General features: G+C 42.8%; 1 protein-coding gene across 1 annotated transcript in view; it reads left to right on the forward strand.

Annotated features, from left to right (window-relative positions):
- Window positions 1–2,516: 2,516 nt before the first annotated feature.
- Window positions 2,517–17,500, forward strand: part of zgc:154142 (uncharacterized protein LOC555481 homolog) — a 34,251-nt gene continuing 19,267 nt past the window's right edge. Inside the window, exons 1-8 of the mRNA XM_031560071.2 lie at window positions 2,517–2,705; window positions 6,969–7,111; window positions 7,673–7,766; window positions 10,401–10,541; window positions 11,146–11,243; window positions 12,594–12,720; window positions 13,058–13,210; window positions 13,556–13,777. Of these exons, the coding sequence (XP_031415931.1) occupies window positions 2,567–2,705; window positions 6,969–7,111; window positions 7,673–7,766; window positions 10,401–10,541; window positions 11,146–11,243; window positions 12,594–12,720; window positions 13,058–13,210; window positions 13,556–13,777 (1,117 nt within the window). The 5' untranslated portion in view covers window positions 2,517–2,566. The remainder of the gene's footprint in view (window positions 2,706–6,968; window positions 7,112–7,672; window positions 7,767–10,400; window positions 10,542–11,145; window positions 11,244–12,593; window positions 12,721–13,057; window positions 13,211–13,555; window positions 13,778–17,500) is intronic.

Here is a 17,500-nt window from a genome sequence, read left to right on the forward strand (position 1 = left end):
TCAACACCCTCAAACAAATCACCACATTCCCTAATCAGAAGCCATGGATAAACAGGGAGGTCCGCCTTTTGCTGAAGGCACGCGATATTGCTTTCAGATCAGGTGACACCCAGGCCTACAGTTCATCCAGGGCCGACCTGAAGAGGGGCATCAAGAAGGCCAAGCACAGCTACCGATTGAGCTAAAGATTGAGGAGCACTTCAAAAACAACTCCGACCCCCAACGCATGTGGCAAGGCATCCAGGCCATAACGGACTATAAACCCATCAACACCTCCCCCCAAACCGGCGAAGCATCATTCCCTGATGATCTTAACAGCTTTTATGCACGCTTCGACAGGGACAACCAGGAGGCGGCCATCAAGGCTGTGCCCACTTCAGACAACCAGCCCCTCACACTCTCCTCCACCGACGTGTGTGGGGCACTGAGCAGGACTAATGCACGTAAGTCTGCTGGCCCTGATGGCATCCCCGGACGCATGCTCAGGGCCTGTGCTGGGCAGCTGACTGAGGTCTTGACTGACATCTTCAACCTGTCACTGGCCCAAGCAGCTGTCCCCACGTGCTTCAAAACCACCTCCATCGTGCCGGTGCCAAAGCACTCCAAGGCAGCGAGCCTTAATGACTTTCGCCCTGTCGCACTCACCCCAACCATCATGAAGTGCTTCGAGAGGCTGGTCCTGGCTCACCTCAAAACATGCTTACCACCCACACTGGACCCCCTCCAATTTGCCTACCGCCAGAATAGGAGCACGGAGGATGCCATCTCCACGGCACTACACTCCGCCCTTTCCCACCAGGACAACAGCAACACCTACGCAAGACTGCTGTTCATAGACTTCAGCTCAGCATTTAACACCATAATCCCCTCCAAACTGATCACCAAACTCAGTGATCTGGGCATCAACACCTCCCTCAGCAACTGGATACTGGACTTCCTAACCAACAGACCCCAGTCTGTCAGGTTAGAGAACAAGGGCTGTGGGCTGAGTCCTCTCCTCTACTCCCTCTTCACCTACGACTGCACACCTGTACATGGTTCTAATACCATTGTCAAGTTTGCAGACGACACAACGGTGATTGGCCTCATTAGCAACGACGATGAGTCGGCCTACATGGAAGAGGTCCAGCACCTGGCTGAGTGGTGTGCCGACAACAACCTGGCTCTCAACACCAAGAAGACCAAAGAGCTAATTGTGGACTTCAGGAGGACCAAAGGTGGCGCACACACCCCGATCTGTATCAACGGGACGGAGGTGGAGCGCGTCGCCAACTTTAGGTTCCTGGGTGTCCACATCTCCGAGGACCTCTCTTGGACCCTCAACACCTCAACCCTGGTCAAGAAGGCTCACCAGCGTCTCTTCTTCCTGAGGAGAATGAAGAAGGCCCATCTGTCTCCTCAGATTCTGGTGAACTTCTACCGCTGCACCATCGAGAGCATCCTCACCAACTGCATCTCAGTCTGGTATGGCAGCTGCTCTGTTGCGGACCGCAAAACACTCCAGAGGGTAGTGAAAACTGCCCAACGCATCACTGGTTCCTCACTCCCCACCATTGAGGCTGTCCAGCACAAAAGATGTCTGCGGAAGGCGCGCAGCATTGTGAAGGACAGCTCCATTCCCATACCTCATTCATAACTTCTACTGCTACCTTCACCTGTACTTCACCTGCACTTTACATATACCTATATCACATCTGCACTAATCACCACTATTGCTGCTCATGTTCTTACTTCATCCTATTTATTATATATTATATTACCATTATACATATGCACATACTCTGCACTCTTCTGCTTTTTGCACTTCTGGTTAGATGCTAACTGCATTTCGTTGCCTCAGTACTTGTACTCTGTGCAATGACAATAAAGTTGAATCTAATCTAATCTAATCTAATCTAATATGTTGAGTGTACTATCAGCTCAAGTGTACTTATTTCTCACTAGAGAGGTCAGTGCTTTTGACGTAGTGATTCCTCACACAATAGTACTTTACTATTTCCTTCCTTTTGTTTCAAATCTAAACAGTGCTTTTATCCATCTGTGTTTTAAAAAAAACATGAGAATAACCACCATGTGACTCTCACCTTGTTCGGAGACTCAACACACCCTGGTCACCACCTATTTGAACTGTTGCCCTCAGGGAGACCCTTTAGGACCATCAAAGCAAAAACAGGCTGAGAAACAGCTTCTATCCCAGAGCCATCATAGCACTTAACAATGCACAAAACTGACCTGTATGTGTCTCTCTGTTGTGTAATATGGCTTGTGTTTTTACTTGTTTTTAGAAGTATTTATAGTTCAATCTATATTTTTATAGTTTTTGTGTCTGAGAGCTGCTACCTCAATTTCGTTGTACTTGTGCAATGACAAATAAAGATATTATATTACATTATATTATATGTTTATGATTAACCACACACACATTGCCTACTGCTCATATCAGCACTCATCTCTGTCAAGGAAAGCAATGTCTGAGGAACAGCCTCAAAGGTCGCCTTTAACACAGACCTATAAATGTGAGCGCTCTGCTCCGCAAGGCAACCGTGGCCATCACAGTGGCGACAACATGAAAGAATCGCCACCCAAGAAAGGCTGCACTGGCCTGGAGAAGGGCTTGATTCTGCTGTTCCTGGCGGTCACAGGAGTCTGCATTGGCCTGGTGGTGGTCTACTTCCAGGAGGTGAACAGCACTGATGAGAATGGAGGTGAGTGGGATGCATGGACAACATGTGTGTGCCACACTGAGGAAAGGTGAAGGAGAATCTTGTACTTGGACATGTGTTTCTTGGTTATGATTGGGTGTCTGAAGTACCTACTTTTTTTGGGGTTTGCACATATTACCATCATGTCCCGTTTTCAGAAACCGGGATAAGACCTTATCCCAGTTTTGAGAAAGCCAAGCATACTAGCTGGAGTACTCTGAAAGAAACTGGAATAATGTTACATTTATATGCTTTATTCCAAATATGATCAAAACCGGGATAAGCATCATAACCAGGTTACCCATATCCCTGCAAAGGGATACAGAGTATTATTTCCAATAAATTGCACTTATGGGAGGAGTTTTACTCGAGTGCCTTTAAGTTTAAAAAAAATTTACTCCGTTACATTAGGCTACAGATGTCTCGTTACTTTTATATTTAATAATTTTTATTCACACACGCACAGCTTCCAGCCTACAACATTGACTGCTTTGGCTACATAAACATACATGGACGCCTGCATTGGCTTTTGTTTTCTAGGTCAACGGCGTGCAGCCAGCATTTAAGTTTGTCAGTGTGTGGTTTATTGAAACTGATTAACATTTAGGCCTCCTGCTTCAGATGTAATTTAAGCATCTTATCTGATCTGTCTAGCATGACTTGTAATACTCCCAAACTCAACAAAGACAGCTCCATTTCGTTTAGTGCAATATGTAATGGGCATTCTGTGTAGTAGCCTATTAGGTTCACATCACTTCAACTATGTCCTAGTCATACACAGCAAAAACAGTCCTCCCATTTATCATCTTGGTAAAAATAACTTAATATGAGAACATAGCCTAAACCAAAGATCTTAAAGTGACAATACACCATTAATCAATACATCATCAAACTGCCTCAAGTTGGCAACATTACTTTGTAATGGAATATTTAAAAATGATGCACAGTAAGTATAATAGTAATATTTATTTTGTATTTATTTATCTTTTGGGGGCACACAAATTACCTCCAGCCTTCAATTTTTTTTATTGATGTTTTTTATTTGCTTTATTCAGAATGTGGTTTACTTGAATGTGCAGATGGCTATATTACGTTGTGTTTATTAGACAAGCATTTTAACATTTTATATTTTGGGCATAACCCCACATTTGAATATAATAAGTGTATAATATGTGGCTAATCGGTGTAAAAAATATCATTATATGACGTTGCTCACTACTTGAGTACCGTAATTTCCGGACTATTGAGTGCACCTGAATATAAGCCGCACCCACTGAATTTTTTTTAAATAATTATTTTGAACATAAATAAGCCGCACATGTCTATTAGCTGCGGGTGCCTACCGGTACATTGAAACAAATTTACTTTACACAGGCTAAAATGAATATCAAAAGTAATACTATAGTGATGCATATTATTAGTTTTGCCAGTTACGACAAAATGCACTGTTGCTTGAAGAGAGCACAGTTGCAAGAGTCAATCAGAAATAAGGTAGTTCTTCCTGTTCAGGTAGAACGTTAGATTGAAGACAGCGAGATAGAAGAAAAGACGCTAGTTTGAAACCAGTGAGCTAAAGAACTTGAAAAGACTGGATTTGTATTGTTGTAAACTTTTATTTTATGGATGCTAGCATCCTAGCTCCACAAAGCCACCGTAAACACGAAGCCACCGTATACAGTCACAGGTATCATAATCCATAAATTAGTCGCGTCATTGTTTAAGCCGCGAGGTTCAAAGCGTGGGAAAAAAGTAGCGGCTAATAGTCCGGAAATTACAATAGTCATATTATGAGATACTTTTTATCTATATCCAAATCATGGTTCTGCTGTCTCATCTACTACAGATATACTGTCACCTTGCAATATTTGTGATAAAGACAAATAAAAGCACACGTTTATTGATAAATTAGAAGGCAGTTTTACACCAGACAGATAAGGCCTCTTGATGCAGAGTACAAGGGGCTTTTCACTGCAAGACTATTAGTATCAGGTAGAAGATCTTATCCATTATCTCAACCTAATGACAGGCAGTGAAATGTTTCTCAAGAAATTATCAGTGTTTCTTGCTGATTCAGTGTTGTTCAAGTTGTTTTTTTAACCGGTTTATGTTAGTGTTTGGTGCCACGCCAGGCATCTGCTATGCCAAAAATGCTGTGCTATGCAGAAGGACTATATATATACAGTTATATATATATATAATGTATTATATATATTATGACAAAAAAGCCCATTATGGGTTCTTTAAGTGCTTAGATTTGACACAGAAGCTTCCCACACAGAAAGTACTTTTCAGTATCTGGGGGTCCCAAATAAAGCCCTCTGTGGACTTTGAAACCTGTTTTTCTCCAGGAATGTTGCAAAGCACAGCAGGTACACCCAGACCTTTCCTTCCCAAATACAAAAAACAGAGAAATGATTTATGAGCCCTTAGGACTTCTTATCGATGGACTCACACTGTATGATATTTATGAGGACATCAGGAGGTATGATCTTTTCATTTTCAGGCCTACATCATTATACTAGGTCTGAAAATTCTAAATCAAAGAACCACCATTTTATGAAACTCATTTTCTTATTATTTGATCTCATTATTTTTGTAAAAAATATGATATTATCATTTTGCACCAAATCATATTATTTTATATTATTTGGTGCAAAAAAAATGAAATTTGTGGATTTGTCAGATAGACCTTTTTAATTCCCAGTTGACGATATTGCACCTTAAAGTGTTTTATTTGCTTGGTCCATTTGCTTTGTTTGAGTGTTTGTTCACTGGTTCATTTCCCGCAGACATGTACATGTGGTATTGCTTTATTGAGATGGAGGAGGTCACAGAAGACCCTCTGTTCCAAAGTGTGACCAGAGCCCAGTCGTCAATAAACAATTACCAGTAAATCTACAGCTTTCTTTATCCCTATTGTACGAGTCGATCTTTGCGTCCCCGTTTTGAAACACTCTTTAAAAACATCAAACCACGTTGTCACGCTTGCCTAAGAGGGCCCCTAATGTCTGTTCTGCCCTTGTTCTCCCGCTTTGATGTCCAAGGGGCTAACACATGCTACCTTTGGAATGAGGGCCATCCCAGTTCATGAGTGCTGACGCTGAGCTGCTATGGCAGTCCCCTAGCCTCCGGTGACTTTGCTGCACACAGGGACAGTTGCGAGAGAAACAGCACAGACTGCAGTCGACCACAGTGTGGCTGATGTTGTCTTCCTGCTCCTGCTGAAGAGCTCTCAGGAGATCCCTAGTCTAGAGATGATGATGATGATGATGATGATGATAAAGTTCCATACACCGACGAGACAGGAACTTGTAGCCTGTTATTGGACAATGGGAAGTGCTTTAGGGACAAGTGAGGACAGCCAGAATGTAAAAGGGCTCCTCAGGGGTGCAGGCCGAAAACATCTCAAACTGGACATCAAAGAGTGTATTTAACTTTGATTATTTAGCAATAAAAAGACAATTGATAATCAGTCAGGGCATGGTGTGACTGAATATATTATGGTCTGTCAGCTCCTGAGTCACTAATTACATCAGGCCAGTATGAGGTGCAGTCCTGAAAACCTGTGCTGTGTTTTAGAGAAGAACTTTGTGATAGGTTTTTTGAACATGGTCATTCATATGACAACTTAGTGAACAGCAAACTTGAACCCCCTCAGAAACCGATAACGCCAGCTTTTCGTACTGCACCCCATGCTGCCCTTGGTGTCCCTTAGTTAAATGTTACATCATATCTTACAGTAACTTAGCTACATCATTAATCAATTAAATTAATCATTCCACTATTTTGTGATGTCCAACTGGAACATCTGCTTTTAAGGCTGACCATGACTTGAATTAGATTGGTTTCCACATTAGAACAAGCTGCATGTGTATAATTTGATGTTTAACAACAGACTCATTATGCAGCCAGCGCCATCCACAGCTGCTGATTCATATCCCAGCTCTGAGAACCAGCAAATGTAATTAGAGAGCTTCATAACTGCTGCATAAATACTGCAATGTATAAAAAAATTGGAATTTAAAATGTAAGTTAAAAGATGCTCTATAGATTTTGTTTATGTTGTAATTGAATACCAAGCTCACCTCTCCAAGGTAATGGCATCTTCCCTTGAAAGCCTCCCCATTACTGCTCCTAGTATGTTTCATGTTTTTCCATTAAGTGGAAAAGGCCTTGTGCAAGCCTCCACAGCCTTGAAGAGCAAGCTGAGAAGAATCATGGAGACGCCTGAAGGCATCGGCTGATCACCAGTGTTTTTCCCCCCAGGTGTGGTTGATGTAGTCAATTCAGGATGCGGCGGCCCTCAGCAACTGATGATGTCGTCGGGTGAGTTCACCAGTGGGAATTTCCCCGGTAACTACGACAGCGGCAAGAGCTGTAGCTGGCACATTACCGTGGAAGCTAATAAGGTAAAAATGAGGTTGTCGTTGTGACCTATTGACCTTTTGAGGGGTCAACAGCTTTCTGCATTCTGAAATTCTTGGGCACATTCATCTTCATCATGGCTGTCTTTTACTTTTACCCCCTTTCACATTTAGGAGATTTTTAACATCAATTTGATATAAAAAAAAAAAAGGTTTTCTGAAAAAGAACTGTGAATGATGTATTACTGAACAACGTTGAAGAATATTCATGCACAAATTCCATAGTTAGATCAAACCTTGTGATGACATTTCTGTCAGTCTCAGGTTGGAACAGGATGACATTTTCAACACACAGTGCATCTGTGTAGTAAGTGACACTTACTGTACAAAAAATCTAGATGATAAAAGTCTCTAAATATGAGCCAAGAGTAGACAAGAGAAATATTTTCATTGCATCCTTTCCATCTCTGAAATCATTATTCTCTCAGCAAGTGGGGAAAAGCACAGTTGGATTTAACTTGTCTGCAGAAAAGCAGACCGCTGTGGCTTGAGCGCATGTTGTAAAAGCAGCAGGAAGGGGAAAGATAGCTCTGCTTCTGTCTCCAGGTGATCCATTTGTGGTTCCAAGAGTTCTCCCTGGAGGACACGGATACATGCTGGGCAGATTTTGTCACCTTAAAGGACGACCTGGGAATCATCGGTGCGTATGGTGCAGAAGCTTTGAATGCTGATGATTTACTGGTCCTCCTTGGTAAAAGCATGCAGGCGTGTCAGACCTCAGAGCAGCCAAAAAACGTCTGGAAAGAGAGAGTAACAACAGCCAGCCTGGCAGGAAACATGAATGTGACACAGAAATCAGCTCAGGGACTAGAATGGATTTTTTTTTTTGCCGTCAGTCATCTAGGCCAATCAGTAAAATCAGTGACACAGACTTTTATTTAAGACAGTTTATAACGTTAGCATCTTTTATTTTACTTGTAGATATGTTTTTGTGCTTTATACTTTATCCATTCACAACATTGTAATGCACAATTCACATTCTACATCTAGCCTGTCCAGTGTCCAGATGTAAGTAATCATAAACAGCAACATTAGGTTGTTGTTTTTTCCCGTTGTTAGGTTTCTGAGCATTCCCCAATATATCAAATATACCAAAATGCATAGGTTAGCAAGCTAGCTAGCTTTTATTACTACTCAGTAATGTGGCACACATGAATGATTCAAGAGGGAGATAGATAGGGGACACCAGGTGCAGTTGTTTTTTTTAAACTTTTTGCCTTGTTGCCTTTCAATTTAACATACAGTATATACAACATACATCTTTCATCTCTATATTTACTTCACTAATTCAAGCATGTGCATGACTTTTTCTGTAATTTTCAAATAAATGCAGTGAAGGCCTTGGGGACAGTGGACTGAGGACAATTGTAACATGCTAGTTTGAATGGGTAAAGTGAAACTTATGCCAACAGCCATGTATTATTCAAACCTATAGTGGTGGATAAGAGACTTTCTGTAAATTGTAGTCTTTACAGTATTTGTGCAAAACCCCATTTCACTTGCTAGCCACACTTGCTGGTTGCAACCGATTGTAATGCATGCATGCATGCGAAAATTGTCTCCAGCTGACCTCTCATAATATATACAAGATAATTGGTATATAACATAAAATATAATTGTACTAATAATAATAATAATTCATTTAATTTATAACGCACTCTATATTCACATGAATCTCAGAGTGCATCTAGTTATACAACCAGCTGTTACTTGTGTTCCTGTCAAAACACATAAATTGTGCCGTCAAAATCTTGTGCAAAACCTAAAAGTTACCGATTTGCCCCACAAAATGAGCTTTGACATAGATTGAGACACAATCTGAAATGTTGAACGTTGCATGCTGATACCATCACACGTCAGTTTCACTGCATTGCATTAGACGCAATTTGAGAAATGAACCAAGTTACAACCGATCCCTCGTTACAACTGTACCTGGTGTTCCCCACATAATGATTCATCAGATCATCAGATTTTAAACGTATGCAAGAGTGTAAAACCCCAGTCACAGTGTTGACTTGCAGGAAGTTCCTGACCTTGGCTGACACTATGTAGCCTTTTTTAGCACTTCCCCAAAATCACACACTTAGTGGTCGAGGAGGGTGCTTGTGTTCTCCCAACATTGCTTCTTCTGCAGTTGCTCAGACAAAGACTGTCTTAACAAATCCTTCCACAGTTATATAAACAGTTACATCACACAGCTAGCACTGGTTAGGGGTCAGAAGTGATGTTGAAAGGGTAACTTTAAACAGGACTAGATGATGACTCTACTCTATTTAACCTGGCTCTCTATACAGTTTATATAGGACCTCAGACTTCTTATTTAACCAGAAGGCATGATGTGAGTGTGTGGAGTAAAAGTTGCCCAGTGCAGTTGCTATATCCACCATCCAAACACACATCACATATATGGCATCCACACTCTGAGACACACTCACAGGACACACATTATATGAGTAAATTGAGATCATTTTGCTCATGTTGCTTCACCACACACACAGCACCAACACTAAAGACTAAAGATCTTTCCAGTGGCCTGCCTCCTTTGATCCGAGAGAGCTTTAGCCAAGCTTTTGTCACAGCCAAAAAAAACCCTGCTGAAGTGATAAAAATCAGCTCCCTCCTTTTACAGTCTTTACCAGATGTCTTGTTCTACATTAGGAGGCCCCCTTACCCCCCCCCCCCACCCCCCCCCCCCCCCCCGGGAACATACTTGCTGCTCACTTTAAGGTTGCTTTGTTTTCACCTGAGTCTCATCACACAGGAGAGGGAACATTTTTCATTCTAAACACTACTTACAGATGCAAAGGCTTTTGGTGGTTACAGTAATAGTTTCCATTCATGGGAAAGGTCTTGAGACTCAGGGAACACATCAATTCTGTTTCGCTGCAAATGTGCTAAGGAGAGCCCTTTTCTTGTGAGCATCTAGTCACATAGATTATCTAGCACTAAAGTGTCTAAATCACTTCAGAGTTGAGCACATCCTTGTTTAACCGCACTGCTCTGCAAGTCACTCTTGAGAAGTATACTGACTGAGAGCTCTGTGAGACACACACCTTAGTCCCAGTAGAAATGTAAGCTCAGCAGTAACAGCAAGTGAATCCAGTTAATGTGTTGAACTGGGAGGTCTCTAGAAGCCTCTTCCCCATAGTCAGGATCATATTCCTCTGAGCCACAGTTCAGTTGTAAGGATTTACATTTTTACATTTTTAATGTTGATGGAAAAACATACTAACCGGTCTATTGCATATGTTGTGTCTGCTTGGGTGTGTTTTAGGAAAGTACTGCGGCCACTCCAAGCCCAAACCCATAGTGACTCTGGGCAACAGTCTGTGGGTGTACTTGGACACGAATGAAGTCAATCCAGACAAAGGATTCAGAGCCATGTACAAGACAGTAGCTCCAGAGGCTGTGACAGGTAAAGGGGCTGTTAGAAAATGGATTCCTGTAATGCAGTGCAGGTATGTGCCTTACAGGAAAAGGTCTCAAATAGATTAATAATTATGGGAGGAATGTTGCACCTGGCGCCAGTCCCTGAAACAGTTCCCTTCCCCTGAATGAGAATAATCTTGTTCTGCTGTGAGAATGCATTGTGGAGGCAGTTATGTCTCCCTCAATACTGGTGACCTAGAAAGATGGGCTGGATGTGGGAGATGGGGGTAGAGTGAGAGAGAGAGAGAGAGAGAGAGAGAGAGAGAGAGAGAGAGAGAAGGACTGAAGGACGAGGGGAGAGGAGGGGTTTGTCACATCCTCTGGATGCCCCACCGCAGAGCTGCATAGCTCACTCTCTCTTTCACCCTCTATCTTCCTCTCACCTCCCTCCCAGCCCTACCCCCTTCAAACACATACACTATCTATACACGGTCTCATGTTCTGTCTTCCTTTTCCCCTCTATCTGTCCTCTTCTGTCCCATCTCTCTCCTTCTCTCTGTTGCTCTCTGTTCCCATCTGTATCTCTCTTTCTTTCACTCATCCCCCTCTATTGCCCGTGTCTTTTGTTCCCCTCTTTCTCTGGCTTCCAGAAATAGTGGGAGCTGGTGGCCTTCTCCAAGGTGACCAAGGGGAGCTGTCTAGCCCTGGGTTCCCTGCTCAGCAGTATGAGAGTGGAGCTCTCTACCAGGTACTCCACATTTACATTTACATTTAGTCATTTAGCAGACGCTTTTGTCCAAAGCGACGTACAAGGGAGAGAATATTCAAGCTACGAGCAATAGAACATGGTGTAACAATAAATAAATACTACTTTACATAAGAAATATAACAAAATGAAATAAAAAAGAAAGAAAGAAGTGCAGAAATGTAACTGCTTTAATTGCAAGTTACGCACTAGTCGAAGTGCCAGCTAGGACGTGAAGTGCTCTCTGAAGAGTTGGGTCTTCAAAAGCTTCTTAAAGGTAGAGAGGGACGCCCCTGCTCACACCCACACCTCCAGGATGTTTCAGAGCAATGTCTCTCAGGTCTGAGTGACTTAGCTGTCATGTCACTCGCAGCTCATTTTTCAGAATTTTGAATCTGATCTGAGTGATTGAGGTGTTCCAGACCATCGCAGCATGTAATTACCTCTCATCCATGTAACACCAAACCCCTTCAAAGAGCGAGACCGTCTCGCCTGTTTTGTTTGTTATTCAGGTGCATCCATCCCTAAGTTCAGATTGATTAGCATTTGCTCCGCTGATTGATTATTGGTTTAAATAGAAGCGTCAGTTTATTGCTCTCTGAGGGATGATTTAAGGTCCAGTTCTTGCCCATTGGGCTGAATGATTGAGCTACTCCCTGCTGCTGTCGAGTCATGTTGATTCTTCTTGAGTGTGAGGGGGCCGTTGGTGAGCAGGGGGAGGAGAGATGGTGAAAGAAGCAGGGTGAGCCCAGTTATTAGCTCCTTGTATAGAATGGCATGGGATGATCTCAGAAGCAAACTCACAGTAGCTGACCACCTGAATTACCTTCCTCATTTTTAGGACATGTGTCTTGAAATAACGGGCATGTGAAAGCACGTGAGAAAGACTATTTTTGATTATTGCAACATATTAAGCGCCCCGAAATACACTCCCACAAATGCATCACACACAGATTACAGTCAAATATAACTTGCACAAATACCACTCTGCTCGCTTTAAGATTGTTTTATTATGGCTATTTTGGTTGTATGAGTTTCATGATGTTTTCTTTTAACAACAGAAACTGTTTTTATCATAGATGATGAAACACTGACACTATTATTATTGAGGAGTTTGGACTGTTGTGACAGATTATGGATGGTTGTGAAGAATGAGGAACTTCTAGGTCAAAGGTTGCTTACAGAGGATGACACTGTGATATTGTTGGACTTTTGACTACTGTCATGGATTATTGAAGACTGGTATTGCTCAGGATAAGATGCCATGCAGAAAGGTGTAGTGAAATACAGTACAATGCAGTAAATTAAAGTATATTTATGCATTTATATAAATGATGATGACTCTCCTTGCAGTGGAAGATCAAGGTGCAAGAGGGAGAGAGGGTGAGACTGACCTTCACCTCCTTCCAACTGGTTGTAGAGTCCTGCCTGGACTATGTAGATGTTTATGATGGATACCTGCCCAGCGCAGACAGACTGGGTGAGCAAGGATAATATATCATACATTATTAAACAGCTAATAAACTGTATTGTATTAGCGCCTTCAGTTAAGTGGTCAGTAGTCAGTACACAAAGCAATAAAACAGAACGGTACAGTAGCTTTCCTGTTGGAATTGGGATTTGGGATTAATGCATTGTTGATGGTCCTTTAGGAACCTGATCATTCCAATATCTGGACCTTGACTCTTTGGAGTAAAATGAATCATTCACCTCTTCTGTACATGCATGTAAATGAATATTGTGGCACTTCATCTGCCTGTCTGTTTGCAGAGGTCAGTCAGTGCCTCTCTGATCTGCTCTCTGTCTCCCATCTCCAGCCCGCTTCTGTGGTGCCTCAAATCCCACGCCGGTGGTCTCCAGCAGCGACACGATGGTGGTTCGCTTCAAGACCGACGCCAGCCAGTCAGCAGGAGGTTTCCAGGCTGTGTACACGCTAGCAAGTGACCCACCCATAGGGCCCAATCCCTTAGGTAAGTACCCAGTGTGCCTTGCTGTCTGATTGACTTGGGTCAGTCATTCTGTAAGCACACTTGGGAGGGGGGTTGTTTAGCGGTTATTGATTATTGGACTGCCACTGTGGCTTTCACTGCTAGTAAAATATGTACACTTTCAGTGCTACATCAACCTGATAATACTGTGGGCTGTGGGCTTGTTGTCTGAGAAGAGTGAAGAAAAATGACATTCTGAACTCAAACCTTTCCCTAACCTCCTTCTCTGTCCCAAACGTCCCTTCATTCCAAACTCACAAGCTTGGGCCCAGCACCTCCCAGCTCTGTGCAGCCTAACAGAACCTGCTCCCTCTGCTCTTTCCCCAGAGTCTGGCTGTGGGGACGTGGGCACCCTGAGTGGTCGTAAAGGGGTAATCCAATCCAAGGGTTTCCCGGAGCCCTACCCAGCAGGCCTGAGCTGCAGGTGGAACATCACGGTGGCAGACGACCTGATGGTCAAGCTCCACATAACTGACCTGGCCATCACTGGGGAGGCAGGACAGTGCAAAGAGGACAGACTTCTCATCACAGATGCTCAGCAGTCATTCGGTAAGCAGAACAGAACAGCACCACCTATCTGTTAGGAGGTATAGTTGTGGAGTTTTGGGAGAGCTGAAAACCTGCCATGTGCTGCTGCTGCTGCTAGAAATGACGCATGACTCCATTAGCTCTTTCTCTAAATCTATAAGAAGCATGTGGCTGGATTTTGTGGGGAGTATGTTACACATGTTACATTCAGTAAGTTTTGATTACAGGTAGTGAGTAGCCATGTCTTCCATTTCATATTGAAGATGACCTGAACGACGGTTAGCAATGCACAACAGTTTGAATTGTGAGGGATGTTTGTATTTGACGTCACTTACCCGATCTCATTTAACACATTTGCAATCTGTACCCACTGTGGTAGCCCAAGCTGCTCTTGGGCTCCCACTTAGTTTAAACATGGCTGATTTCCCTTACTAGGACTATACAGGGCAGGCTTTAGGACCCTGGGGAGGTGTTCTGGGGACTAGGCAGGTCGGGCCATTCCCTAATTGGACACACAGGTGTAGATTGTCTGACTAGTTGCTGATCAGTGCCAACTAGTCAGACAAAGACTTTAAAACAGTCAGTAAGAAGGGCTGACGAGAGAGAGAGACAGAGGGGAATGTGCCGGTTGCACTGGGTGCAAGCCGGAAGGGTTTACCCCATTTTCTGTGCATCTGAATACCTTTGTTGTAATGTTTAAGTGCCTAAGTTGGTGATTTATAGAGTTAATAAAGGACATGCTTTGAGAAATTCCCTGGTTGCGTCCTTTTGAGAGCGGGGCTGCGACACCACCGCCAAAGAGTATCAGAAGCAGAGGAAAACACACAGTAAGGTGTGGAATGTTCTTGAAGGTAGCTTTTTCATTTTGAAATGAGAAAAAAGTAAACACATAGATGTGCAAACAGATGTTCACACACATACATACAAAGCCAAATCCTTCCTTTCACTCTTTCCCTACACACACTCAAACATTGTTGTATACAAAAATATTACAGTCTCAAACTCCGCCATCAATGTCATCTTCATCATCAGTGGACTCTCCCATTTGCTATCACGCAGCAGTAAAACTGTTTGATAACCGTGCATTCACAGGAGGCAAATGGGATGGTGAATTATCCTTACGTAAATTACCCTTATGTATTGTCCCCCATCTGCGTCTGAGACCTGCTGATAGCTTTATCTGCACACGTTGCTCAAGGACGGCCCACAACCCTGCGTGATATAGGCTATTGAGGGGGGTTAGAGGGAGAGATTTGAAATAAGACTGATTTGTTTGTGCCGTGTTTTAGTGGAGTGAGGTGAACAGCTAGAGACAGAGAGAAGGAAATATGTATCTAGATGTTCTGGCATGAGGATTTGTTTATCTGGCTAGAAACAGAAGAATGAAGAAAAAAGTTTGCCTCAAACCAGTGAGCCAGGATGAAGTTAACAACATTAAGTGTCCTTTCTTGTCCTTTGAGATTTAGCTGAAGTGAGTGAGTGTGTTTGTTTGATTTGAACAGGGCTAGTCAGTGTCCTCTCTGTCAGGTGTGTGTGTGTGTGTGTGTGTGTGTGTGTGTGTGTGTGTGTGTGTGTGTGTGTGTGTCAACTCGGACCTGAGCAGGACACTGTGTGTTAAACTGTCAGCCCACAGCCCCAAGCATGGTGTATGTTTGGGACTGTGTGTGTGTTTGCAAATGTGGGTGTGTTTGGTTGTTTCTATAGAGTGTACCTGACAGGGTACAGTGCATTCAGCAGACAGCTCACACAAAGAAAATGCAAATGCACAACCATGTCACCAAAACATTCCTGTACTGTGGCCTCTCAGTGGTGAAGTGTGAATTCTTTCCCACCCCTCATAGATTCAGTAATATTACACACACTACCAGCGGTAATGACTTGCAGGTGCCTCCCTTTATTCATTTTCTCTGTGCTTGCGCTTGACTGCTTTTAAGACAGTACATTATCATCAAATGTATGTGCACCTAATGAAGACCAAACAGGATTTCTCCTCAAACAAACTAAAACTAGATGTATGTTGCGGTGTGTAATGTGCGGCCACCCCAACAAGTGAGAGAACGAGTATGGGCAGATTAGGAAATCAAGGGCATAAAAGCCTCCTCGGTCCTCCAACTCCTGTAGTAAATCGCCTCCGTCCCTCCCTCACCCCCCACACCACCTCTATTCTTGTACATAGCCTTGTCACCTCCCGTATCGACTACTGTAATTCTCTCCTCTTTGGTCTCCCCCAGAAATCCCTCCATAAGCTCCAACTGGTCCAGAACTCAGCTGCCCGTATCATCTCCCTCACCCCCTCTTTCCACCACATCACCCCCATCCTACAGCAACTCCACTGGCTTCCAATTCACTTCCGTATCAACTTTAAAATTCTTCTTCATACTTTTAAAGCCATCCACAACCTTGCCCCTCCTTACCTGTCTGACCTCCTTCACACTGCCACCTCCACCCGCTCCCTCAGATCCTCCTCTTCCATCCACCTAACTGTCCCCTCTGCCCGGCTTACCACCATGGGGAGCAGAGCTTTCAGCCGCTCTGCTCCCAAACTCTGGAACTCACTCCCACCTGACATCCGAAACATTGACTCCTTCCCTCAGTTCAAATCCTCTCTCAAAACCCACCTTTTCAGGATTGCATTCTCACTGTAGTTGCCATGCTGTTTTTACTTGCACTTTTAATTTTAATTGTTTTGTTATTTGTTTGCTCCTGTTTTAAATTGTAAAGCGTCCTTGAGTGACATGAAAGGCGCTGTGAAATAAAATGTATTATTATTATTATTATTAGTGCGCACAGCAAGCAACAACTCAAAGTTCAACCCCGCTGTGCTTATGAGACATATTTAAAACCAATAGATTGCCTACAGGAGTCACATCACATCACCACATGATACAATAAGCTATATTAATCTATTTGAATTGCCAACAAATAGCACATTAATGGACAAAATAAAAAGACACCTGTATAGCCCATTATACAGGATTGACGAGACTAATATCACAGGCAGCAGATGTGTCTTTTCATCTTGTTCCTGGCCCGGCATGCCTTGTTACTGACCCAGTTTGACCTTTTACAACTAGTCAAACAAAGGCAGGTATGCTAATGTATTATAGCGTGGTTTAAATCACATTCATTTGATTTACTATTTGCAAAATGGAATGTGTCCAAAAATTATGATTTTTTTTTTCAGTTCGATCACCAGGCATGATAAAAGATTATAGAGACATAATCTGCATAATTATAGCATCGACAATATATCCAATCTGATATTTAATTTGAATAAATGCAATTTTCTTAGATGGATATTCAGGTATAACCATGATACAACTAAGTATGCTACAAAATGTTAAGAAACCAGGCTTTTATTTGGAAAAAGGGTTTTCCAAATCTGAAGATCCCCGATCGCTAGTTGAGGCTCTCAGAAACCTTTATAATCTGAATCTGAAAATCTTGTCTATAATGATCCGACCAGGGGCATTTCTAACTATTGAAAAGATCAGGGGCTAGGTCAAGTTTGCCTTTTTTAAGAGAGATGGGTATGTTGGGAAGGTATATCTACCTAGATATTAAGATGCATGACAAAAGAGGGAACAATTTTGTTTCCTTTTTCATCCCTATACAGCCTACAGTTTGTATTTTTGCTTTGGCATTACTGTTTCTTATGGTCATGTCAATAAAGCAAGTGTATTTGAACTTATTGAACTGAGGGAGAGAGTGAGTGAGAGAGAGAGAGAGAGAGAGAGCGCGATA

This window comes from Clupea harengus, chromosome 22 (genome assembly GCF_900700415.2).
Source record: "Clupea harengus chromosome 22, Ch_v2.0.2, whole genome shotgun sequence".
Classification (NCBI taxonomy): Eukaryota; Metazoa; Chordata; class Actinopteri; order Clupeiformes; family Clupeidae; genus Clupea; species Clupea harengus.